The 26216-nt window shown below is 38.0% G+C and overlaps 1 protein-coding gene across 3 annotated transcripts in view; it reads left to right on the top strand.

Moving 5' to 3' along the window:
* The window catches only part of RLF (RLF zinc finger), a 52981-nt gene extending 27988 nt beyond the window's left edge, over positions 1–24993 (top strand). For 2 of the 3 annotated variants that reach the window (XM_030040063.2, XM_041128999.1), the window contains 4 exons: positions 4447–4649; positions 10669–10805; positions 17196–17337; positions 19834–24993. In XM_030040063.2, coding sequence (XP_029895923.1) covers positions 4447–4649; positions 10669–10805; positions 17196–17337; positions 19834–24579 — 5228 coding nt within the window. In that variant the 3' untranslated portion in view covers positions 24580–24993. Of the gene's footprint in view, positions 1–4446; positions 4650–9764; positions 10516–10668; positions 10806–17195; positions 17338–19833 lie in introns of those variants that run through there. The other variant, XM_030040065.2, reaches the window with a different exon arrangement.
* The last annotated feature ends 1223 nt before the right edge of the window (positions 24994–26216 follow it).

The following is a 26216-nucleotide window of genomic DNA, read 5'->3' as shown; positions in this document are numbered from 1 at the left end:
TGTTGTCTTAGCACCCAAGCAAGATGTTTTAGATATTGGTTGAGTGCTTTCAACTGACAATGCAGGAACATTAAGTAGTAGTAGAGCTCTTGTGGAATCTGTCAACATGTAGAAAGACAGTGAGAGTACCACGTGAGAGTGCTGTTCTGGTTTGCAGCAAATACTGTGAAAGTGGGAGATCATAGTAGTAGTGTTATTAGTAATGGAAATGGGAAAATAGTGAGATGGGTAATGGGGATATTTAATAGCTACAAATACTATGAAGTAATGCTTTAGTAGTTAAATAATCCTGTGCCCTTACATTACAGAGGATAGAAGGGGTTTTATTTGGTTGGGTTTGTTCTTGTTAGCCTCTTGGGAGACTAAGAGCATGTTGAAGAGGTATTGAAGATTTGCAGAGTGTTGTAGGAGAGAACATAAGGCTGGGAAAGACAATGCAGGGTATAGGATTCAGTCTCCTGTAATTGTTGCCGGCTATTCAATAACATTTCAAAGAAATCAAAATAATGCATGTCGTGAGTCATAAAACTCTAAAATGTTACAGGAAGAGAGAAGTAGATTGAGGGCATACATAAAGTTTATTCTTTTCTCAGAAGGCAAGATGAATGTGCCAGATTTGTATACCCTACACTCTGGTGAAAGGCAAAGTGAAAACTTAAAGAAATCCTGCTCTCTATGCCAACAAATTATGGCATGGAAAATCTTTTGACTCCTAAATTGTGCTGCTAATGTAACTGGTTTATCTTCTTGACGTCATCAGACAAGTGTAATTCAGTGACTGCAGAAGTTATTGCTGAAATACCAACTGATCCATGAAGCCATGTTATAGCAGGTGTTATGATTAGTAAAATCTTGCTGGTTGTGTTTTACTTCCATTTCTTTATTCCATCCCTTCTTTTCTCTGTGCTGGGAAGACAGATGCTGCTCTAATATAGTTTGGCTTGCACTGGGTAGCTGGAATTACTCTTTTGGCCTTGTGTAGGATGTGGTTGGAGCCGGAATTAAGCAACCATCTCTAGATGTCTACTGGATTAACTTAATCCTTTTTTACCTTCAGAATCATCAAGTAAATGCTTGTAGCTGTAATAGGAGATCATAAGTCACTGATTAGTTATCAGGTTTGTCTTCCTTCTTTTACTTGTGCCAATTCTTTGATTTGTGTGATGTTCTCTTCTGACTACCAGCCTCCATTTGATAGAAATAGCAGGAATCAGAATGCGCTTTCTACAGGTCACAGCAGGGATGACAGTTCTGCTGTTAGGCATGTTGACTAAGGGCTGCAGAAAGAGCTCTAGCACAATGGTTTTTCAGTTGTTTTAGTCAAGCTGCCATTTTATCCTTTAGTACAACAACAGTTTCACAGAATATCTTCTGAGGTGTTATTGTAAATGGATGCTATTTCAGTCATCTAAAACTTAATTTCTTTGAATAGCTTGTATTTTGTGCTTTTTGGCTTTTTGAGGTGCATGTCTGAAAAGCATTCCTAGTTTTTGCTGTTGGGGACCACTGGTAAGACAGATGTGAGAGTAGCTCAATGTGCCCAGCCAGAGCTTTGTTTTGTGAACTGGTAGTTCATGTTAATGATCATCAGTGCTTACTTGAATCAAAGATCCTGAAAATGTGACATGTTCTTGTCTCTCTTGATTAGAGTTGTTAATTTTTTTTTTTTTTTTTTTTTTAAATGCACTGGCCCTAAAAAGGAACTGACATCAACTGTAAATATGGCTGAGCAGATTTGTTCCAGCAAAAGTTTCATAGCACTCATAGCTGTGTCAAGAGTTTATTGCTCAGAGGTTTTTGCTGTGAAAAATGGAAACCAGTACCATAGACTTGAATCTTAAAATGACCTCTAATGGGCCTCTAAGCAAACTTCTGCAGGATACTAGTAAGTCTCACTACAAGCACATAGTATGTACTTGGCCTCTGAAATGAGTTTTCTGTTTAGGTGCACATTGTAAGCCCTCTGCCAACTAGTGTAGTGTCTGTTAGAACATGTTCTTTTTCTGTCTGGACAATAATTTAAAGTGCAGAAAGCATGAGATAATTTTCTTGTTTTGTATTACGTACAATCCTCTCTTTCAGAAATTTATATACTATTGGTTTCTTAGGTACCCATCTCACATAGTAATAATAAGATACTAACATAGCAAGAATATTTTTATGCAATGGCTCTTCCACAAACTTGTTTCTCTAAAGCAAACTTTTCTGACTAATCCAGAGTCTCTTGCAGGCTTTACTGGTAGCTGGTTGACTACAGCTGCTGCAGAACACCAGTTCTAATATGTGTTTTATCAGAACATTTCAGGCGTTACCATAATTTCTTCTACAAATCATCAGACAGTTTGTTCCTTGGTTGATATGTATTATTACATGCAGTATAAGAACGTATTGATTCCTCTTAATTCTCAAGGGTTGTTTGAAATATGAACAAATCTGGAGACTAGCACCAACCCTTTCTGTAGATGTTTATGTTAAGCTAGAAGTAGCACCATAACTATCTTGAAGCATACTATTTTGTCAGCTAAGGCAAAGTACATGTACTTTAGCAAAGTTTTTGATGCTGTCTTTCACAGTATCCCTCTGGATAAAATATCCAGCATACAGCTAGACAAGCCCATAATACGTTGGGTGAGCAACTAAATGATGGGTTGGGCTCAAAGTGTTACAGTAAAGGAGCTTACATCAGGCTGGTAGCCAGTCACCAGTGGAGTTCCCAGGGCTCAATTCTAGGGCCAGTGCTCTTTACTGTTTTTATAAATGATCTGGGTGCAGGAGTGGAATGTAAATTAAGTAAGTTTGCTGATGATACTGCATTAGGAGGAGCTGTGGACTCCCTCAAGGGTAGAGAGGCCATATAGAGAGATCTGGATAGACTAGAGAGCTGGGTAGTCACCAACCGTATGAAATTTAACAAGAGCAAGCGCTGCTGGGTAGTCACCAACCGTATGAAATTTAACAAGAGCAAGTGCTGGATTCTCCACCTGGAATGGGGTAATCCTGGTTATATGTACAAATTGGGGGACAAGAGGCTGGAGAGCAGTCCTGCAGAAAGAGATCTAGGGGTTTGGGTTGATGGCAAGTTGAATATGAGTAAACAGTGTGTGCTGGCAGCCAAAGGGGCCAACCATGCCCTGGGGTGCATCAAGCACAGCATAACTAGTCGGTCGAGGGAGCTGATGGTCCCAGTCTACACTGCCCTGGTGCGGCCCTGCCTCGAGTACTGTGTGCAGTTTTGGGCACTTCAATATAAGGAGGGCATCAAACTGCTAGAGTGTGTCCAGAGGAGGGCAACAAATATCATGAAAGGCGTCAAGGGCAAGACTTACAAGGAGTAGCTGAGGTCACTGGTTTATTCAGCTTGGAGAAGAGAAGACTGAGGGGTGGCCTCATCACAGTCTACAACTTTCTCAAGGAGGGCAGTGAAGGGCGAGGTGCTGATCTCTGATGACCAGTGATAGGACCCAAGGAAATGGAATGAAGCTGCATCAGGGGAAGTTCAGAATTGGACATTAAGAAAAGATTCTTCATTGAGAGGGTGGTCGGTCCCTGGAACAGGCTCCCCAGGGAAGTGGTCACATCACCAAGCCTGTGAGAGTTCAAGGAGCATCTGGACGATGGTTTTAGTCATATGGTTTAGTTTTAGGTAGTCCTGCAAGGAGCAGGGAGTTGGATTCGATGATCCTTATGGGTCCCTTCCAACTTGAGATATTCTGTGGTTCTGTGATAAGTACTTGGGAAGAGAATCAAACTAAATCTGTGAGGTTTTTAATCAGATTAAGTAAATTTTGCTGACTATTGCAAAAAATAATTTGAAGTTACATTTTTACTATGGAATTAGTTCATCAAGTCTCATAATGATTAGTTGCATTTGGTTGATCTAGAGCATAAGCCTAGCATGTCTTAAACACAATTCTTCCAAAGTGCCACAAAGATAGCATTTTCACCCTCAACTTCATTTTGTATATTTTGGCATTATGTGGGTCTTTAACAACTTGGGTGGAAAAATCTCTGGTTGAAAAGTACATAATGCTTTGTTTGAAATATTTTGGTTTCTTTGAAATATGAAGCTACAATTAAAAGCTGAAGATTTCAAATCTCAGCTAAACTACTGGTATCTTGTTCAAAAAACTATATGGTCTAATCAGTGTCCTTTAGCCACTGCTGTGGCATACTTCCCTATTATGTCAGTGGGTGCTATCTTTTGGTTGTGGAGGGGTATCTGTTTTCTATAGCCCAGCATTCTCTCCCTACACAGTTGGTCTGAATTTGTTTGGGATAAAATATTCCATTTATTGCTGTCACTTTTTATCACACCTAGAGTTTCTAAGAAAGCTGACCATACTTACATAAGTTTGTAATAAAATAAAGTGTGAATGCAGTGAGACAATTTGAGTTAAGTGTCAGCTGTAAATTCGTGTATTCTCAAAGGCTTTTTTCTTTTCCTAGCTAATAAATTGATTACACGAGAAGGGCCTTCCTTTCTGCAGATGCGAATAAAACATTTGATGAAGTCCAACTGCATCCCACAAGCTACTTTCTTGTCAAAATTGTGTGCAGATTCTCCAGAAATTGCAAATGTTTCATCTTTTCGCCAAGCCTACATCACATGTGTGTGTTCTATGCTGCCTAATGAAGACTCCATTAAGGAGGTTAGTAATCTATAGTCCCTTTTTAATGTATATTTATCAAGCATTTTAGAATTTATTTCTGCAATACTAAGAACTGAAGCTGAAGAGTGAAACTATTGCAGTGGAGTTCCAAAAGATAAATGACCTATTGCAGACTGCAGTAGGAAAGTATTAACTGCTGATGTAGATAAGTATGTATTATATGCTTGCATTTGAAGTTAGATGTGTTTGAAAGTTTAAAATAAAACTTGTAACTTCAGTTCCCCTTGTAAGCAAAATATAATTGGAAAGCTGTCTTTTCTGATTCAAATACTAGTACTAGTGCAGTTACTTCTCTTCTAGTCATTCTGACCTAGGAAAGAAGGGTTTAAAAAAACAAAACAAAAACATAACCAACCAAACAAAAACCCCTTTAGGGTTGTTGCTCCAGAACTCTAAATTAATTTTTAGCAGTTAGTCTTCCTCTTACAGTATCAGTCATAGTAATGATATGTGTTAACACATTGCAATCATAACAGCGATCATACAACTCTTGCTCCTGTTGCATCTTGATCTCACACATCTGTTATTTTATGAATCTTGCTGTTCTTGTTAGAGTTATATGGTTTTGGTGTAGTCTTAAATGTGAGACTTGGCACATTTTCAGTAAGCCTCTGTGAAACTGGGGGAAGCTTCACATACAAAAAGAAAAATGCATCTCTGATGTCTGGACTTCCTGAGTGAGTAGCAGACTTGTTTGGAGTGTTCTTGTGATACATGTAAACTATTTAAAAAGCACTCCTTTAAAAATACTTATTTTGAAAAATATGTATTTGGATAAGTGTACCCTCAGACAGTCTCTTTCAGTTTGAGCCAGATTCCCCTCAGTTTGCTGTACTCTAGGAGCAATGAATGCATTTAACAGCTCACTGCAGACACAATCTGCTTACTGGAGGCGTTGGGGTTATATGGGTAACTTGCAACATGTTCTTTGATTGGTTTGGCTACTAATGATGAATGGCATAGAAACCACATTAAATTGTGTTCACTTCTTAGTTTCATTTAAGAGTTGTGGTGTCTGTTTTACCTAGATACTCAGAGAACTTTACTTGCCAGTCAAGTATGCAAGCTACAACACAGATTGATGAATTGAATCAAATTATGGTAATCACTTAATTAAACCTTTTATGGGAAAATGAAGCTACTAAGCATCAAAGCAGTATCTTAAGACAGCATGGTTTATTGACTTAACTGAACCTGTAGCCCACACTGTGAAAAGTGTGAAGTCAGTGGTGTTACAGTCCCAGAAAGTTGACGTAAATAATTATCAATACAAGGATTTCCATGTAATGTTTCTTTGCATGATTGGTCACAGGTATTGTGTAGTTGGCACTCTTTACAGAATTGCTGAAATCTGAGACTTCTAAAACATGTTTGTTTCCAGCTTTGTTTTCAGAAGGCAAGAATTGTGTTATATCATCATATTACCTATCGTCTTCCTCAGGGAGAAGGTTATGAGGTCTATGTCAAGGGGGGAAAAGAGGTGGGGAAAAAAAAAAAAGAAAGATGAAGAGCTCAAAGAATGGCACTGTTTGAGAACAAGAGATGGCAATGACCGAAAACTCAGCAGGGGGAAGAGGGTATTAACTGTAATAAAAGACACAAGGTTTAAGTGAAAGTTGAAGTTCAGAGTAGGATGGGGTAGATGGAGGAACAGGGCTTAGCTAAGAAAATAAATGTTACAAAAAGGGTGAATATGAGTGAAGGTAGCTTGCGGGGGATTGAAGAGGAAGAATTTGTTTTGGAAGATTAGACAATATATGGTTATCCCTTTCCAGGAACTGGAAGTGATTGGAATGGCTAGGTCAGGCTTGGAAGTTAAATTGCTGAGCTCCTAAAAGTTAAAGCTGCTGAACTACTTCTATCTCTATTATAGGCAATAACACACATATATACATGTGTATATATATGTATGTACCTACATATATGCATGTGTGTATATATGGTTGTAACTCTGTGTGTGTGTATACACTATATATATAAAGTTGTCCCTTGCATTTCTGGTACCTTCTGGTACCTTGAATTGATCCTAAAGCACACATATAACAAATAATGTGATTATGTAATTATTTGTTCACACGAATCTCATGCTGCTCAGTGAGAAACATAGAAAGTAACAGAACTAAGAATTGCTGTCTGGCTTACTGATTCCAATGATTGGCTTGAATTTGTCAATTTTATTGAATCAATTAAAATGCTAAGGAAGGAGGTTCTCCTACACAGTAGTTAACAAGTAGTTAATAACACTCTTTACTATTGCAAAAAGCATGAAGCCCCAAATGTTCCATAATCTAAGATGGCTTTCTCTGCAAGGCAAGTGCTAGCCACATGTAGCAATAAAACAGGGTTTTAAAATGAACCAACCAGTTAAAATCAAAGCCAGATTGATTGGTTTAATCGTAACTGGTCACCTCTGTACAGTGTCAGTGTGATTGTTTTCTAGGTTGCATTTGAGCTCCATATAGCCATCTCTTGTCATCAAAGTAGGGGTTTTTGAGTCTGGACTTTCTTTGTGAAAGGCCATTCAAAAATCTGAGACTAGAGCACTTGAGGAGGTATGAATTTAAGCAAATGCCATTCATTATCCCATTCATAAAAAATTCAACTGGGAAGCTTAAGAATAGTCATCTTTTGGAGGCCCTCTCTAGACACTGTCTGCAGAATAAGGAATTGTTCCTGGGTTGTATGCTTAAAAGAGCAAGAGGAAAAGACAATGAAGCTTGTTAAAACACTGGGAAAGGATAGTTGCTTGTCATGAGTTTGCTTGCAAAAATATTCTTAGTTACTGTGTTGTTTCCATTGTTAAGTTAAACCAAGTGTTCTCTTCCCTCTGTAATTTCTAATTTGATTGGAAGATTACAAGAACTTAACCTAAGTCTTCCTTGCCCTGCAAACTGTCTATGCTTCGTGAAATACTTTTGATATAAAACATGTTCTTTTATTAAATTTTGAGGCAGCAGCTCCCAAATTCTTGCAGCTGTAGCAGCATTATTTAATGTAAATAGGGTAATATGCTGCAGAAGAGTAGCCTGCATTTACAGACTCAAGAGTATGTTGTCCCAACTCAGCTAGGGAGAATTTACAGTCTCTGAGCTGAAAGTAAATTGCCTTTAGTTGGTTCATGGTATATCTAGCTCCTGAAAGGAGGGTAAGTCTCCGTAGATAAACAGGTTGGGTGCCCCTTCTTTAAGGAGTATTAACATGATGTCCTACTAAAAAACTGGTAGAAGGCTTAGGTTAGTGGTAGGCAATTTTTATGACGACACAAGAAATTAAATATCTTTGTAATGTTAAAACTTTTTCTTCAAACTACAATGACATGGTTTTCTTCAAACTACAATGACATGGAAGACAAAGACAAGATAAATCTTACATGCTTATATGTTCCATGAAATAATTTTGAGGAGTAAACTGGCATCCTTCTTGTTAACAGAATGTGGGGAGGATGGCAGCATTTCTCAATAATTCTGATTTAAAATATCTTAGTACTGTTCATTTTGTAGTCTCTGAAATTTCATTCAGCTGTTGGTCTTGTTGGGTTTCTAACAATAACAGAAGCACTGGTCAGCATTCCAGGTTTAGTAAAGACACTTTAATTTACTAAGTGTCAGGTTTGTCACTTAAGTGACTGACTGGATATTGTTGGGTGATTTCAAGCTGTGCATTTGGACTTTTTGTCCTAAATATTATTTAAAACAAACAAAAAAAACAACAACAAGAAACCAAATGACAAAAAAAAAAACCCAAGGTCTGAAATGAGATGGATTCATTGACAAAGTTTGAAATAAACAGGACTTGAAAACAAATTGCCTTGTTGCTTACACAGTAGTTAATGTCCTGAATATGAGTGAGTTCGGCCAAAAAGAATCAGATTTCTATGTGAGAAGGAGAGTGAATCCAATGTGCTTCGAGCAGCCTGTTGTCACACAGCACCACAGACATGCCTGTTGCTGGAGCTGATGTTTGTGCTGTTCCTGCTGGTCCAGCACAGCAGAAGTTCAAGGTCTTGTTACAGTGTAAGTCTGAGTGAGGAGTAACTGATGGCTATTAAAAATGTGGGTTTTTTTCATTCTGTAGCCTAAGAAACCCTGGTAAGTAGGTTTTAAGTTTGTAGTTTTTGAAACAGTGATAGTGTTGTTCAGTGATTGTTCCTTTAATGGAACTGGGAAGCTGAGCATGGTCTCTGTCAGGTGATGCCTGGCCAAGTAGATCACAGGCTGCCGTGTTGTCTTTAGATCTGTGGAGGAAACACATCCCATATTTACATGCACTGACAATTTTTGGTTTTCTAAAAACCAAGACCTGGAAGATCAGGCTTGTATCAAACCATTGCAGGCAGCCTCTTGTGTTACTTAAGAATATTTGCTGCAGTATTGAGGAGATGGTAGTGTGTAATTGTGGAAATTATCAAAGACAAATGTTTGGGTCACTTAGCTTTGTTTTCCTAATTTGCTTTATAAAATGTGCTGATGGAAATTGTAATCTATAAAGAATAGGAATAAATGAGTGGAGAGAGGTGGTAGAATACTGTGAAAAGACTGGAGCTATCAGACATGTATTCAGCTAGACTTCCCACATAAGCTGAAAGCCTGTGTGCCTGTAAGTACTGAAGGTAGATGAGAACATAAGAAAGGTACTGCTGGCAAAGGGTGTTGGAGGGAGGTGATATGCAGCAGTATCCTTTTTTGTTGGTTTTTTTTTTTTTTATCTGTAAGCTAGAACAGCACTGTTCTCTCCTGTGCAGTGATGAACACCTTCAAAATTCTTTCATGTGGCCATTGGTATGGGCTTGCTTTTCCATCTTCCGCAACCTGATGGAGGTGGCACTTGATTTGCAGACATTGTAAGTGCTTATGATCTCTGGCATGCAAGGAGGAATGATGTCTGTCCCCTTAGTTAGCAAAGCATTGTCACTTAAATCAGTTCTTGAGGTTTCTGTCTTGCCAGAGGTGAGTCAGTAACAAAACCCCTGACCAAAATGATCTGCTACATTTTAGTCTTCTTCAAATGCAGAACTGACACATCTGCAAGAACTTTCAGCTTTGAATTGCTCTAAAAATGTCTGCTGGAAAAGGTCAGTCATGGGTCTCAAGTTGAACATCAAAAGTCAGTGGACCCTAGAAAATGCTGACATTGCTCAATGAACTCCATTGTCAAGTGTGTATGGAAAACCGGGGTAATATCCAGCTTCTGCTCTTCCTGCTGAATGAGATGTCTGTGAAAATTAGTTTGGTATAGAAAGAACAATGGGAAGTTAAAATTTATCATTATTTTTCATGATTAACAAGAGGTTTGAATTGTTTATAGTAGCAACAGCTGATTAAAGTAGATGTTGCTTGAATACAGCCTATTCTGTGAAATGGAATAGATCTGGTGGAAAAAATGTATTAAAAATAGTGTCTTAATAGTAAAAGCACTTCATATTTACTGTTTGTGGTCTAAAATAATTGGCTTATAACCAAGCTAATGCCCTGTTTTGATACATGGTACTACCTTTAAGTATGCTTTCCAGAACTTCCATGGGATTTGTCTCTACTCTAAACACTTCTATTTTTAACATCATGCTTTGGAGCGTGATTGTTCAGAATCAGCACTTAGGACAAAGAGGACAAGAAACTGGCTTTTTCACATCTCTTGACTTTTTTGGACATGGGTTTCAATTTTCAAGAGGAGAACAGGGATGCCTGCAACTGCAGAGATGGAATGGGAAGTTTTAGAGAGACTGTTGCCTGTATATAAGTATTTTGCTAAGCTGCCCAAAATGGAAGGTGGTCCCAAAGAAAACTAATACCAAGAAAGGATCAGAACTAACATATGTGAACTTCTCATGCCATTCTGTAGCTGAAAGGTGTGGTATGAACTCTGGGTATTAAAAGCAGACATAGTGTTTTGTTCATGTGTTTTGAGACCATTTCCTTTGATACAGTAAACATGCATTTCTTTTGTAAACATGCTGAGAATAAAGTGCCTTTTCTTTTAATTTTCTTTTTTTTTCTTTAAGATTGCAAAGGTGGATTGCAAAGAAGTACTGGACATCATATGTAATCTGGAATCTGAGGGACAAGAAAACACTGCATTTATTCTTTGTACAACATACCTTACTCATCAGCTTCAAACGGCAAATGTGTATTGCTCTTGGTAAGTAATAAGTATTACTGCTACTCCTAACTTCCTCACTGGCTTCAGTGCAAGAGAACTGAGCTAATATTGTACAAAAATATGTAGAGAATGTGGATATATCTTTAACTTGAGAAGTACATCAGACTGAAGTACCTTCTAGATAACTTGTGACAAAATAAAAAAGGCCTCATCTTGCTACAGTAATAGAGCAGTTAGACAAAAGTAATGTTTAAATCATTTAAAAATGAAACAGCACTTACATTGTTGGCATTAACAGTAATGCTTCAGCAATATGGTAGCTCTGTAAGTAGTGCTGGATCAGTGCTGTCTGGGTTTATATTAAACCCCTAAGCTTTGTGGTTCCACAAAGTGTGTTGTAATTCAGTTCTTCCCTCTAGAATTCTTAGACCCCTGAGAGTTTGCCTTTTTTCACTTCTTCCACAGAGATGTAAGTAGTAGGAATGTGCAGAGGCAGCACCCTTTAACTTCACCACCACCCCCTGAAAGCCTTTTTATATTTTTGTATTTTCTATAACTCTGAGAATTGCAGTACTAGATCTTGGCCAAATTGTGACTATAAAACTTGTCTGTCGTCTTAACTGGCTGGAGATACAAAACTTTTTGCATCTCTGTTTCAGCAGTGGCAAACTGTTAGAGCCAAAGTAGGGAAGCTGTTTTCTGCCCCTTACAAAATGGGTTTGTAATTTTGGCTTTCAAGACATGGCTAAATGTGTAGTTTTCTCCTGTTTAAACACTGGTCTGGATAAAGTTTTACATTACCAGACATCTCAAGTATATCTTGGGAATTTGGATTCTGTCAGCTGTGGCGTTGTTCATTTACTCACTCCACATTTTAATGCCATTAAGAAAAGTTTTCATAGCACTTAAGTGTCAGCAGGATGATTAGCCTGGTCCAATCATCTGTACAAAAAAGGCCAGAAGTATTTACATATTGCTTCTGTTTCAGGCCAGAAATGTCTTTTTGAGCAAAAGCATACCTTGTAGAGAGAAATGAACTTGTGGAAGAGTCAAAGGGGAGAGTCCACCATGCTTGGAAGTTCTAGAGGCTGACTGTTTTTCACTACCAAAATGTGTCATTAGAGCCATGTCCAAAGAGATACAAGGCTGAAGTCCATCCCTTGGTCTCTTTTTAAAGAAAAAAACAAAACCAACTAACCAACCAAACAAAACCCAACAGCTAACATTCTTTCAGGGTGAACTAAATAATTTGCTGTTGTCCAAGGAGACTTGTTAAGCAGTTCTAAAAGCTGTATCCCTAGGGTGAAAATGAAGAGAGTTGGACTTTATGTGTAGCTGAGACTTTGAAACTATTGGGACTGGAGAACAGACTTCACTGATGTAGCATTTATTGTTACAGAATAACATCTCTTTTTTCTGACAACAACTGTGGGTAGATTTTTCACTTGCAGTATGAAGTCTGAACTGCAATGAATTAGAATTTGAATGAAACTTTCAGGTCCTGTAACTCCAATCTACATTTTCTCCTGACTGAGTCTGGAGATACCAATTAGAGCTGTAGATTTCTCATCTCCATCCTAGTCTGGCCCATGATGGGGCCTGCCTAAGGCTAAGTCTACACAAAACATGGTGCAACTGTAACATGAGTAGGTACTTCCACGTCAGCTTTAAAATTGGCTAGCCTAGGTGACAAGCAGTGAAGGCTTGAAGATACAAATGTTAGCACAGTCTAGAACACAAGTATGTTCCTGCTTAGAGAAGGTGTTAGCAGGCTTGTGTCACTCATGCTGAAGTCATGTCATTATGTCCACACTGTTGTTAGTGGTCATTCAAATGAAAGGTGCTGGCTCAAACTGTGCTGCTATGTCCATGCATGCCACAGTTGCCCCCTCTGCTGCTGTCTGGACAAACTCCTCAATTTCCAGCTGCCTTCCCCCAGGGACAAGACAAGAGAATTAAGTCTTCTGTCTAACCCTGAAATTGTATAGGTGCATAAATTCAAATTCTAGTACCGTACATAGCACTCCTTGTACAACAGAATTCCACACAACTGATGCGGTCTGGACCCACTGAAAAGCAAAGCTTCCAGGATGCTGGAGCCCAGATTGAAGAAGTTGACCTTCTGATGGATTCCTGTCTTGTGAAACTGGTGTAATACTTCTTGACCATCAGATTACTTTCTCACTTTGAGACTGTACCTCTAAGTCTGTTTAAAAAGTACTGTTGCTTGAAGATAAGGATGCCTTGCTGGTCTAATGGTGAACTGCTGTTTGATGGAGTGGCCTTTTTTATTGACCTCCACTGACTTTCCTTGTGGCAGACACAGATCTAGTGATTGTTTAGCCACAAGGTAGATGAATTCAAGTGGTTGATATGACATAAAACTTTTAATTTGGAGGATTACTTTTGTCAGATCAGCCAGCTTAACTGATGAGGCATGAGATTACACATTACAGATGTAGTGGATATTATGACTTACAAAAATGAGGAGGCTTCTGCCCCATACAAACTGTGGTGATCACTGAAATCATTGCAGAGCTGATTTGAATCAGTACCCTAGAAAAGGCATAAGGTAATGTTGCTTTCTCTGCATTAGTAAATTGAGGTCAGTCAAAAGCGTGACAAATGTCAGAGCTGACTGGAAGGACAGGAAATGTTAAGATGGTGTAATATGCATATTTAACCTTATCCTACAGCTAAAATTCATGTGGAGGAATCACATGCTAGAGGTTGCTTGCTAGCCATTATATAGGCTTAAGTACAGCATAAATATATACTTAAAATACTTAGTTAAATTGGATACATAAACGGAGACATACTCCTTTCTGTGACCAGCTGCTGGTTTTAAGGGGCAGCAATTGCTTAATTCACTTCAAAGAAGGTCCTGTCTGGTTCAAAAAGACAGGATTGTAGTTGAGAGGTTATTTTACTCTGTGATGCTTGATCTACTGATGATTTGGACTCTTACAATTTTTCTAGCAATGTCATTGACACCTTTTGCATTTTGATTGTTAATAATAAAATGTAGCTTTTTGTTGTCTGTATTTAATCATAAGCCTGCATAATGGTGTTTCAAGTCAATAAATGATTTAAGCTTTAATCAGTTTTCATAGTGTACTTCTGATGCATTACGTAATTTGATAGACCAGAACTGAGTGGTGACTAAAACATTTGCTGAAAATCTTTGAGAGGAGAGCAGGGAGTAAGAAGAACAGAGACCCCCTGGTACAGTGTCGTTTGCAGGTCAGCTTCTCTTTGTGCTGTTACGGATTTGGTGCAACAGACAAGCCCTAGCATATGTACTTGGAAATGTTCCACTCACCTGTAGGATCCTTAAATAAAACTGTTTCCTGCAGGATTTTCTGGATCACGTCCTTCTTGATTTTTAGAGTAGCAGTACATTGATGAAACATTTTCTGCTAGCCCCTGACTGCCCTTTAACAGACGCTGTGAGCAAGCAATGCTGTCCAGTGCTATCCTGCTTGCTGCCAGTCACCCATTCCCATTATTCTGCTCTGTATCTTGCTTTATGCAGTGTCAGAGTGAACCAGCATAAGTGATCCAGATTGAAAGTGTTCTGGTTTAGACAGAGGAAAAGACCAGTTGACAGCTGTGAACAGCATGTGAAAGTGAGGATGCTTTTGAGATTCTTATTAGTGTGGATGAATGTCTTACATAGTGGATGAAGATGGAGCTTTGGTGCCATAATACTTGAGCTAGTCCTAACAGTTTGCTGCTACCACAAAGTGGAAGATAAATTCTTGTCATATTGTGCTAGCTGCACAAGTCTGTCTCGTCTGTTGTTCTGGCTCTGGGCCCATCTGTAGCGAGCTGTAGCGAGCACATTAATCTAACCCAGCCAAAACTGTGTATAGCTTTCTACAGGTTAATGCTTGATTAGTTTTACCATGTGGTCAGGCAAGTTCCAGCAAAGAAGTGCAACACTGGTGCTTCTGGAAGTTGTAAGCTGTTAAATCTGTTAAGCTGTAACATTATTCTCAGTCTAGAAAGGGAAAACTTAACTTCCCTTCCCTCCTGTCTTCACTGCTCTAGCATCTGCCTGATGGCACAGTGCTAACTCTCTAACCCAGCACAAACCTCCAATTATTATTCTTGCATATTAGAGAGGTTAAGCTATTTGATTAGCCTAGCTCAGCTCATCCTGTAGCCTCAAGTCTGTACCTCCAAGAGAAGATTAGTAAACCATAGATGTATGTGAATTAGCGCTGTTGGTGTGAAGCTTCATTTCACAGCTGAAGGTGAAAGCAAACTTAGGTTTGTATATGTTATTCTTCACCAAAATTGGAAGATTTTGCAATGATTGTTGCTGATAGTCATAAAATAATGTGTAACGCTACTTTTAAGAGTGGAGGTATCTGCTGTGTTTGGAACTTTATCTAAGAAGTAGTGCTGCTGTGGGCAGTAGTTCTGAGCTAGCTGATTGCCTTGGTCTCCAAGGAGTCAGGCAGTTCATCAATCCATAAAATAATGTAATCCTTAGCATTACACAAGTGGCATTAAGTATGAACTGTAGCTAAGAACAACTTAAAAAAACTTCTCTCTGGTCTGATATGGTAGTAAGAGGTTTTTTTTTCCTAAGTATTAGTAGATATGTCTGTCTGGAGTTCTTTCTGTTCTCTGCACTGCCTCACATCACTTTTGAAATGGAAAATTGCCCAAATACTGAGAGTTGTCCTTTCTTGCCTTTTTATATGTATGAAGATTATTTGAGGAACACTTACACATCACCATCCTTGAGGACCCCTTCCAACAGCATACTTCAGCTTTGCAGAAAGAAGGGATGGAATGAGAAAGAGAACAGGGCAAACACTGAAAACTTTTTGGTCTCCCAAAAACTCTTAGGAATAAGGAATTATCCAGAGTGAAGCCCTTCTCTCACTATTCTTCCAACTCCCAACTGTGTAAATGTACTGAATAGATATACAAAATGACTGATGTCTTGATAAGCTATTTTTCAAGTTTGTTTTGTTTCTGTTGTGGTAATCCTGAGTTAAATTTTTTTGTAACACTTCTATATATATGTATATATTTTATGCCTTCCTTGCGTAAGCTTCCCTTCATACAATTCTTCCATGTTAGTCATCCTAATGTTCAATTAAATTTTAATTTTGTCAGCTTCTTGGGGCTAAAAGGGCAGTAGAAAAAGTTGCTAATATTCTGGGTGTATACCTTTTTTTTCCTCTCTAGTTCTGTTTTAGGATTTAAAATTAAAACAACTTGAATTGTACTGCTTGTATGTTAGTTTCTTGTAGACCTATCTAGCTTCTCAGCGGTCTCTTCCTGACTATGAAAGGCTGTTAACTGCATTTCTAGGCTTTTAAAGAAAACAAACAAAGAAAACAAAACAAAACCCCAAACAAACAAAAAAAAACCCCAAAACTGTTACCAGTAAATATTGTCCATTTTTGTTCAATAAATGTATCCCATGTCAAATCCTTAACAAGGCCTCACTCCCTTTCACTTGGCTTAGGGTTCAAGAGCAGGATTGCAATAATTCAAAGGAAGAACCTTGCCAATATTCAGTGTAAAGTTTGCCTAGGTATGTTCTTGGTTTTTTGGTTCTAGAGGCTACAACTGGCCTTGCTTCTAGAAACTTATGTATAATTTGATGCACAGAGTGGTTAAATTAGCAAAGGTGACATTTGCTCTGCTAAAGGAACGTAAGAAAAACTTTTCAAGTGATATAAAAGACACAGATCCTATCACTCTGGTGTTTTTCCATTTCTGTGGCACTCACTGAGATGGCAAAGCAACACGAAGTGACAGATTGCATCATTCAATGGCTGTGTTGCCTTGGTTATAATAAATTGCTTAACAGAACAGCTCTGTGCTCAAATGCTACAAACAGTAAAGCATATAACTGTTCAAAGACAGTATACAAAGCCCTCAGCTTACGTATCCCTTATGTAACACTTTACAAAGCTTGTTCTGTTAGAGGTATCTTTTAAAGCACTGAGTGACAGTTACATCATTTGAATGCAGGTGTCAACATCTAAGCTACTTGCCTAGTGGGAGGGAAGCAGCTACTTTACATTATGATTCATCTTACCTATTTTAAATTTCTATGTGAAAAGTTAAGGCTCTGCAAGCGTGGCAGGGGGGTGGTTCTTGTCTAGAAAGGAAGTCTGTGCAGCTATAGATGCCTGCATTAAGTGAGATGAATCCCATTGCCAGTGTTTTTCCCCATTAGATAACAGGAGATATACTGTGTTTTGATGTGATGCTTGTTTAGGAGTAAGGCAAAGTAAAAGTTCTCTTCAGCATCTCTCAGAGACGGAGACCTGATTGAAGTGTGTGCTGGTTTTTAATAACAAATTGTTGTGGCATCAACTCTGAACTGAAGTGTGTAGACTGGACAAATTCTGCATATCTGTAATGTTCTTACATTTTGCTTTCAACTGTTTGCAGGGAACTGACACTTTTCTGGAGTAAACTGCAGAGAAGAATAGATCCTTCTTTAGATTCCTTTTTGGAGAGATGTCGTCAGTTTGGCATCATTGCCAAGACACTACAGCATTTATTTTTCTTGATAAGAGTCATACAATCTGAAGTAAGTAAGCTGCAGTCCAGAGTCCTTGGATGCAGCCAGAACTGTTTACATGAATTTATTATTTACTTAATAATTCTACTGAACTGATATGAAATATAGCTTATTTCATTATTCATACTTTCTGATTAAGTGCCTAATAACTTACTAATAAAAATCTCTGAAAAATGCCTGCCATTGTAGTTTTGTGTCAGCTTGACACATTGAAGTTACCTTCAATCAGTGTGGAATGGTTTGTTTGTTACTCTGAAAATACACTATGACAGTATTTTGCAAACAAAGCATAGCTGTGTTTTAATCTGATGCCTGTTTAGAAGTGAGGCACAGCAAAAATCTTCTGCAGCATCTCTAAGAGATGGTGACTTGGCTGAAATGTCTCGTATTTTTGTATTCTGAGAAAATGGGTTTTCTTCAAAATGTGTGATACAGTCACATGTGGAATTCTACCTTCTATTCTGATGCCTATCTTTAGAAAGTTACAGAAAGGTTCAAGAGATGCCTAACAGCAATTTTTATAAACTCATAATCTCTGTTTGAGGCGTAATGGAAAGACTTTAACTGATCCATCTACCCAGCAGGCAAATATAGCATGCTGTTCTTAAGCAGAGCAGAAGGGATAGCTATGTTTAATCTGGGTAGTTGCTCAATAGGATGTTTTTGTCTTCCTTTGATGGCTACTCTGACTCTTGGAATTGGTTAGACTGAAATTTCCTGTGTCTTGTCACTACATGAGAGTAGATTTGTGGAGGGCAGTTATGAATGAAAGTGAATCAGGCACGCTTCAATGGAGGAAAAGTAAGCTAGCTGATAATAACAGGATTTTAACTGTTTCAGTAACAGTATTACATGGATCATGGACCTTAAATTAGATATGGGATTTTCCCTTAGGAATGTCACTACTTCCAAAAGAGTTCAGACATCTCTTCCTGAAGAACAGCATAGTTTTGCACATGTAGAATAGAATTTGCCACATGAACTTCAGTTTTATGAATGTTTCAATTAACAGTACCCTCCCAAATTTGCCCATCTTTTTGCATTCTTATATGGATATGAGTTAATTCAGAGTTAAGGCATCAAATGGATTATGGATAAAACAGACAAGGTTCCTTTTTTCAATTACATTTCTCTACAGCTTCAGGTTTGTTTGTCTGGGACTCTCTTTCACTGACCAGAGTTAATCCTGTGAACCAAGTGAGTTATCAAGTGTGATTTGATAAGAGAAGAGCAAGTATCAGAGCCCTGTTTTAGAGTCAAAGTAGAGATCAGAAAGGTTACATGATTGTCCTTTTGACAGATCATAGAGGAGAGTCCGGAACTCTGATTTGGCAAAGATGAATTCCGGTAGTGATTGCACAGAGTAATGTTTGCTCCTAGTTTCTCTAAAGTTGGCCTATTTCTACTTTTAAAACATGTGCAAATGTGCACTTTATATATAAAGCATAATACATTGTTAGCTGTGTACCAGTTCTTTCTGTGTTTCCTGCTAAAACATATTAAAATTTCTTCTCCTGGGGAAATAGCTTTTTTGTTGCTCTCTAGCAAATTGCATGACTTCCAATAGGCAGTGCACAGTGAGTGTAAGAGCTCGCTAATTCTTTTAACTTGTTTTTAGTTCTTTTGGATTTTTACCATCTGAGCTGGTGTGGATTTGGTTGCGTTAGCCACGTGTCATCTCTCTGCACTATTCATAAATATCTTAACTGTTACTTATCTTTACTAATAATGACTAAATAGTTACTTCATGCATTCAGATTCTTTATGCTGGAAAGTATGCTTTTGGAACAAGGTAACTTTCAATTTTGTCCATGTAGAATTTGGAATATATTACTTTTTAAAATCAGCATGTGAGTAATATTTGTAGGTATCTTCCTGACACTATTGAGCAGCACCTCAAAGTTGCATAGACTCCTCAGAAAATGTTTGAAAGTGAAATGACAGTTATCTTCATCAGGAATCATTTCTGCTACTGTACTGCTTATGCTGTTGAAGGTTATTTTGTTTCAGGGTGTGAATTTACATTAATTTCCTTATTACACAGTACCACATGTTCTGAATTAATATCCTGTGTGGATGCTGCCGGAGGAGTGTATATGGAAGATTTACACCATTCTGTTTTAGATGTCTGACTTATTTATGATTGAGAGTCACTCAATGAAGAGAGAGAGGAGTTAGAAAGATGTTTTGCAATATCTAATGCCTAAACTAGTTTGTGTGACTCCTCCGCAGAGTGCACTAAATGTGAAGTGGCTGCCCTCACTTGAAAAGTAGAAGAGGTTCCTCGCATAAAATAAACTACAACTTTTTAGAGTATGCTCAATGACTCGGGCACTTAACACTCAGAAGCCTGAATACATTCTGAATGGGCTGTAGTCTATCAGATGCTCTCATTGCATGGTTTTTTTCCTAGAACAGTTCTAGAGAGAATGTGCTTATCAAAGAAAAGTAACATTTGTTTTGTGGCTGTTTTTTGTTTGGTTTTTGTTTGTTTGTTTTAAACAGGCAGAAGAAGCAGGACTTGCTGTGTCTGTTTTGTTATGTGTGAGAGCCCTTCAGATCAGATCAAACGGAAGCGATGAAATGAAGACATCAGTATGTAAAACAATTGCATGCCTTTTACCAGAAGACCTTGAAGTTAGAAGAGCTTGTCAGCTCACAGAATTTTTACTTGAGCCAACTCTGAGTGGATTTAATGTGTTGGAAGAGCTCTATATGCAACCAGATCAAAAATTTGATGAAGAAAATGCACTGGTTCCAAATTCACTCCGTTGCGAGCTGCTGTTAGCTTTAAAAGCATATTGGCCATTTGATCCTGAATTTTGGGACTGGAAGACTTTAAAGCGACATTGCCTTAAACTGTTAGGGAAAGTAGCTTCTGATTCCGAGGACGATGCAAGTTGTAATATGTCAATCAATGAAACTGACATGTTAGAAACTTTCTTTAGTGACTATGATGAGACAAAAGAACATAAATATTATGATGGAAAAGACACAATGAACCACCCTAAAGAAAAAGCAAGAGTAAAAAAACCAATTGGTTCTTCAGAAAGATACCAGAGATGGCTTCAGTACAAATTTTTTTGTGTGCTCTGCAAAAGGGAGTGTATAGAGGCTAGAATACTGCATCATTCTAAGATGCATATGGAAGATGGTGTTTATACGTGTCCAGTGTGTACAAAAAAGTTCAAGAGAAAGGAATTTTTTGTACCACATGTAATGGAACATGTTAAAATGCCACCTAGTAGAACACACAGACCCAAAAAGAAGATAATACTGAAAAAAGAAAGATCACCACAAAAGACAACAGCTTCCAGCAGCCCGCCCCCAGTGTTTCAGGAAAAGTCACATCAGCCACAGCTGCCCGAAAACTTTGAAAATGACACACATGAATATGTCACATTTAGCCAACTGGAAAATTGCCAGCTACAAGACAGAGACATCTATCCATGTCCCGGAACAGATTGTTCTAGAGTATTTAAACAGTTTAAATACTTAAGTGTACATCTGAAAGCTGAACATCAAAACAATGATGAGAATGCAAAACACTACTTGGATATGAAAAACAGGAGAGAGAAGTGTGCTTTCTGCCGCCGACATTTCATGACATCCTTTCATTTGCGGGAGCATGAACGTGTGCACTGTGGACCTCAACCGTATATGTGTGTGTCAATGGATTGTTATGCTAGATTTGGGTCAGTTAATGAGCTTCTCAATCACAAACAAACACATGATGATCTTCGTTATAAATGTGAGCTAAATGGCTGTAATATTGTTTTCAGTGACTTAGGGCAACTTTACCATCACGAGGCACAGCACTTCAGAGATGCATCATATACCTGCAACTTCTTTGGTTGCAAAAAGTTTTATTATTCAAAAACTGAATTTCAGAATCACCTTGCAGTGCATAATATTGAAGTGTCAAATAGGGAAGTGAAGCAAACACTAAAACTTGAAGAGTCGGTTTCAAAAGACAAATGTAGTTATCTTCCAGAGTCTCAGCTGCTTGAACAATCTGAAAATTCCAGTCTGAATGATAACTTGGATCCTTCAGGCTCTCAGGAAATTCCACAGATTAAGGAAGAAGCACTCTCTGACAGTGAAGATCTAGACAGTGAAAGTAATTGCAGCCTTCATTGTGGGGACCACAGCACAGATGCTGCAGTAAACCAAGGCCAGGCGTCTCCTCTACTGATTGAAACAATGGCTCACAATCAATCAGTTCCAGGTTTTCTCATGTCCCAGGAAGGAGTCTTCCATCCAGCAGATGTAAAACAACAGTGTTCCAATGTGGCAGTTTGCTTTGATGAAAAAAAACTTTCCTGTGGTTTTGAAGGCTGCTGTTCCACACACAAAAATTCCAGAAGTATGCAAAAAAACCTTCGCAGGGCCCATCCATATAACTTCAAAGGTAAAAAAAATACGGAGATGAAAACTAAAGACTTTCTCGATCTGTTGAGTGACACTCAGGACAGTAAATCCCCTACAGACATTAGTACAGAGTTAGGTCATAATTCAGATACAAATGCTGACTCTCCAGAAAGCTCGTCTTGTACTATAGATGCTAAAGGAAGCAATGGCCTGAAGGAAGAAACTTGTCCTTCTTCCCCAGAAACATCTTTTTATGACAGTTCTAAAGAATCAAATATTGAAGATAACATGCTGGAACTAATGTTAGGCTTGAAACATCTAAGCTTAAAAAATTCTAACATTCAGAATTCTTCAAGACACAAGCCTCTTTTGGGCTCTTTACAATCCTATTCATCTAGGGATGCCAAGTGCCCTGAGTTAGTAGATGAAACTACCTCAAAATTTCAGCTTCAAGAGCAACAAGATAATTTACCTAGCCAGTATCTTACTCAGCTGGCAGCGAAACCATTTTTCTGTGAATGTCAAGGATGTACGTGTGAGTTTGTGACCAGAGAAGCTCTCTTAATGCATTATGTTAAAAAGCATAACTATTCAAAGGAAATGGTTCTTCAGTTAAATATGTTCCAGCATCGGTACTCACCATTTAAGTGCCATATTTGCCAAAGATCATTTACAAGAAAAACACACCTTAGAATTCACTATAGAAACAAACATCAAATTGGCTGTGAGAGGGTATCTCACAAGGTATGTTCTAATGAAAAAATTGATCATGTAGGTTTACGTACAGATGACATGCATAAAAATAGCACTGTTCCAACACCTGTCTGTGCAACCAACATTGAATTCATTGAACATTCAGACCACTCTGAACAGCTGTGTCATCCTAAAAAGGAAGACTGTAGTTCTGAGACAGATTTGGAGTCCAGTGAAGAGACAGACAATAATGTAACAAGAAAAACATCTAACATGGCTTCTCTGGACAGTCATAGAGAAGAACTGGAAGCAAGACAGGGAAGAGGAAGCAAAAGAACAGTTGCTAAAGGAAACTTATGTTATATATTGCATAAGTACCACAAACCATTTCACTGTATACATAAAAGCTGCAACTCTGCATTTACCAACCAGAAAGGTTTGATTCGCCATTATAGAACTGTTCACCAGTATAATAAGGAACAGCTCTGCTTAGAAAAAGACAAAGCAAGAACAAAAAGGGAAATTGTCAAATGTAAAAAAATATTTGCATGCAAATACAAAGAGTGTGGTAAGCGTTTTTTATGTTCCAAAGCTCTTGCTAAGCATTGTAGTGACTTCCACAATGAACACTTAGAGGATCAAAAACTGCTTTCTGAAGCTGAATCTGCAAGATTTGCTTGTAACCAAGCCCAGTGCCCTGCTGTATTTTATACCTTTAATAAGCTTAAACAGCACCTAATAGAAGAACATGCCAATGAAGAAAAATTAAACAAAGATTTTGAAATCCATTGTGACCTTAATGGCTGTGATCGAATTTTCACAAATTACAGTCACTACTCTCAACATGTGTATTTCCGACATAGTGAATATTATGATAGTCTTTTTGGAAATCAGAAAGAGGAGGAAGATAATCAAGGTAAAGATAAAAATGAACAAAGTTACTTGAAAGACAGTTTTGACATGAGCAAGCAGAATGGGAAGCAGTTAAAAGAAAAATCTAAAAGAATTAGCAGAAGTAGAGAAAAGCATTTGATGAATTTCAAAACAAAAGAGGAAGCCCTACAAATGTGCAAAGAGAAGTCTAACCAGACCCAGTACCCTTGCATGGTTCAGGGATGTTTGTCTGTTGTCAAATTGGAAAGCAGTATAGTGAGGCACTATAAGCGCACACATCAGATGACCAATATGTATATAGAGCAACGGATTCAGAAACTTGTTGTTTGTGTTAAATGTGGCATAATGATTGAAAAACAGTCCTGCTCTGAAACAGCTTTAGACTTGGATAAAAAAGGTGTAAAAGTTAAAGAGGATAAATCAGCTAATCCTGACTATGTGCAAGAAAGTGAAAAACCTCTTGTTCCAAATACTGACTGTGATCCTCAAGATGTAAGCAATGAAGACCAAAAAAGATATCCAACAAGTAGTGCGAGTTTTGATGCCAGTGCCTTTATGTATTCAGGCACTTTAAAATATAACCACAGTTCAAAGAACACCTGTTTTGAAGAGCATAACATCAGGGAGACAGTTACATGTAAAACTGAAGATTTTTCTGAAAATAGTGAAAGAGAGAATAGCTCTTATTTCTCCAGTTTACAACTAGAGTTGCCAAGAGAGAAAGACCCAGAAGGATGTCAACATAGTGCAGTTAATCAAAATGCAAAAAGAAATGTACTTTGTGCTACAAAAGACAAATTTCAGAAGCTTCCAGTGTCCAAACCATTTGATTTAAAGACATATAAACCAATGGGATTTGAGTCTTCATTTTTAAAATTTATTCAGGAAAGTGAGGGAAAAGATGACGACGACGATGATGATTTTGATGAGGTAGTAGAATGGGAGTCGCCTGAGCAGTTGTCAGTAGATAAAACCTTGCAAAAAGAGGGAGATGGTCAAGGGGATACACCAGTAAACAACTTTGTAAATGACAAAAATGTAATCATAACCCAAAATAATCATGGGCAGCTAACAGAAATCCAGCCCTTGTTGTCAGAATCGTCATCTGCCCCTTCTTTAGAAAATTTGAGGGCGATCTTGGACAAGGCACTAACGGACTGTGGAGACCTTGCCTTAAAACAGCTTCATTATTTAAGACCAGTAGTTGTTCTTGAAAGATCCAAGTTTTCCACACCCCTCATAGACTTATTTCCAACAAAAAAGGGAGATGAGCTTTGTGTAGGAAGTACGTAAGTAGGTTTGCTTAGAGCATATTGCCTCCACTACTGCTATATGGGGAGAACTTCAAATTAGAACAGTAATTGTTACAGTACACACTGTTTAGGTTAGTTTAGACTGTTTAATTCCATGAATGTATAATATCTGTCAAAAGTATTGGCCAAGTTAATTTAGCTCCCCATTTTTTTTCAATGGACTATGCTGATTTTGGTGCTATTTAATACATCAGAATACTGGGGGCTTCCTCTTGAAAAGTAAATGTGCATGATTGTATATGGAACAAGTACTAGGGTACCAGGGTTTGGGGGGCGATGGAGTTATTACTTGACTTGAATGTGCACCCTAGGGTGCTTTGTGTAACATATTGTACACTACAGCATCTTATATTTTTTGAGTTATGAGTTTCAATAAATTACAGTTTTTCACCCATTTGTTTACTGTACAGTAAGTCTTTAATGTGGTTTACTTGTAATTGAATTTGGGACCATTCTGAGTGCATTGGACAATGTTGCTTAAGTTTTATGCATTTGTAGGTAATTTATCAGACTGGTGAAACAGTACAGATACAGAAAAGTAAAGTATTACACTTTATAATATTCTCTGTGCTTTTTTCAGACTTGAAAGAATTATAATTAGTAGAGGCAGAAAGCACTTGCCACTTAAGAGATGAGAAAGTCCTAGTAATCTTTCCCTTTAAAGGAACAAGATGCTTCTGAGAGGGTATGGTACAACATAAATGTTTGTAGAGTGTTGCCAGACTTCCAAGAGAGTTGTGTTATGTGAAAGTATCAGTGCACATTTTGGGTTCCCTGGTTAGCTTTTTGGATAATGAATAAAACCTAGCTGGAAGATTTACCAGAAGAATAATCTAGTATTTTAAGATCTGTTTCTTGTTCCTCTGTGTCATTTCTTGCCATGCTTCTGGACACATCATGAGGCCCAGAATCTGTTTCCCCTGTGAGTGGCACTTCCCAATCTCTGTGAGGATGCTAATGAGCAAGCAGCATTCACAGCTGCTTATTGATTGAGAGCTTGGGTTTTGTTGGGGTGGTTTGGGGTTTATACTGTGATCTGAAAAGTAGCAGTGGAAAGGAAATGGAGAAAACTTTGGGAAATGTTGTTTAAAAAAGACCATGAATATTGGCTGGCTGCAGGAATGAAGAAGGCTATCTAAAAAACTATCTGGAGAACTGTGTTATGACTAAAACTAGGCAGAAATGGCATCTTCATACTATGTTTACAAAAGTTATTTGGGCATCCTTAAAATAAAAGTTAGATTACAAGTTGTACACCAAGCAGGAGAAGTGTAGTTTATTGCATATCTATTCCTGTCATTTCCTTTCTCTAAACTATAAGCTTCTTGTAATGAAAGGAATATGGTGCATGAATCTTCTCACTAGCTTTTAAAAATGGAAGTTAGTTAGGGTCAAAAGGTTTTAACCCTGCAACAGGGTCAGACACCTGAAGTAGCTGAAGTGTGTTCCAAAGTGATTTTTGTCTCTCTAAAAAAAAAAAAAGTCTACCTTTTAATGTCAAGTCTGTGTCATGTTCAAACATAACTTGAATCTTCAGGATCTCAAAACAGGAAAAGAAATTAATTGCTACCTTAATAAACATGTGATGACTGCTTTAGGTAATGTGCCTAGAGAAAT

This window comes from Aquila chrysaetos, chromosome 16 (assembly GCF_900496995.4).
Source record: "Aquila chrysaetos chrysaetos chromosome 16, bAquChr1.4, whole genome shotgun sequence".
Taxonomy (NCBI): Eukaryota; Metazoa; Chordata; class Aves; order Accipitriformes; family Accipitridae; genus Aquila; species Aquila chrysaetos.
This window is presented reverse-complemented; position numbering and strand designations above follow the sequence as displayed.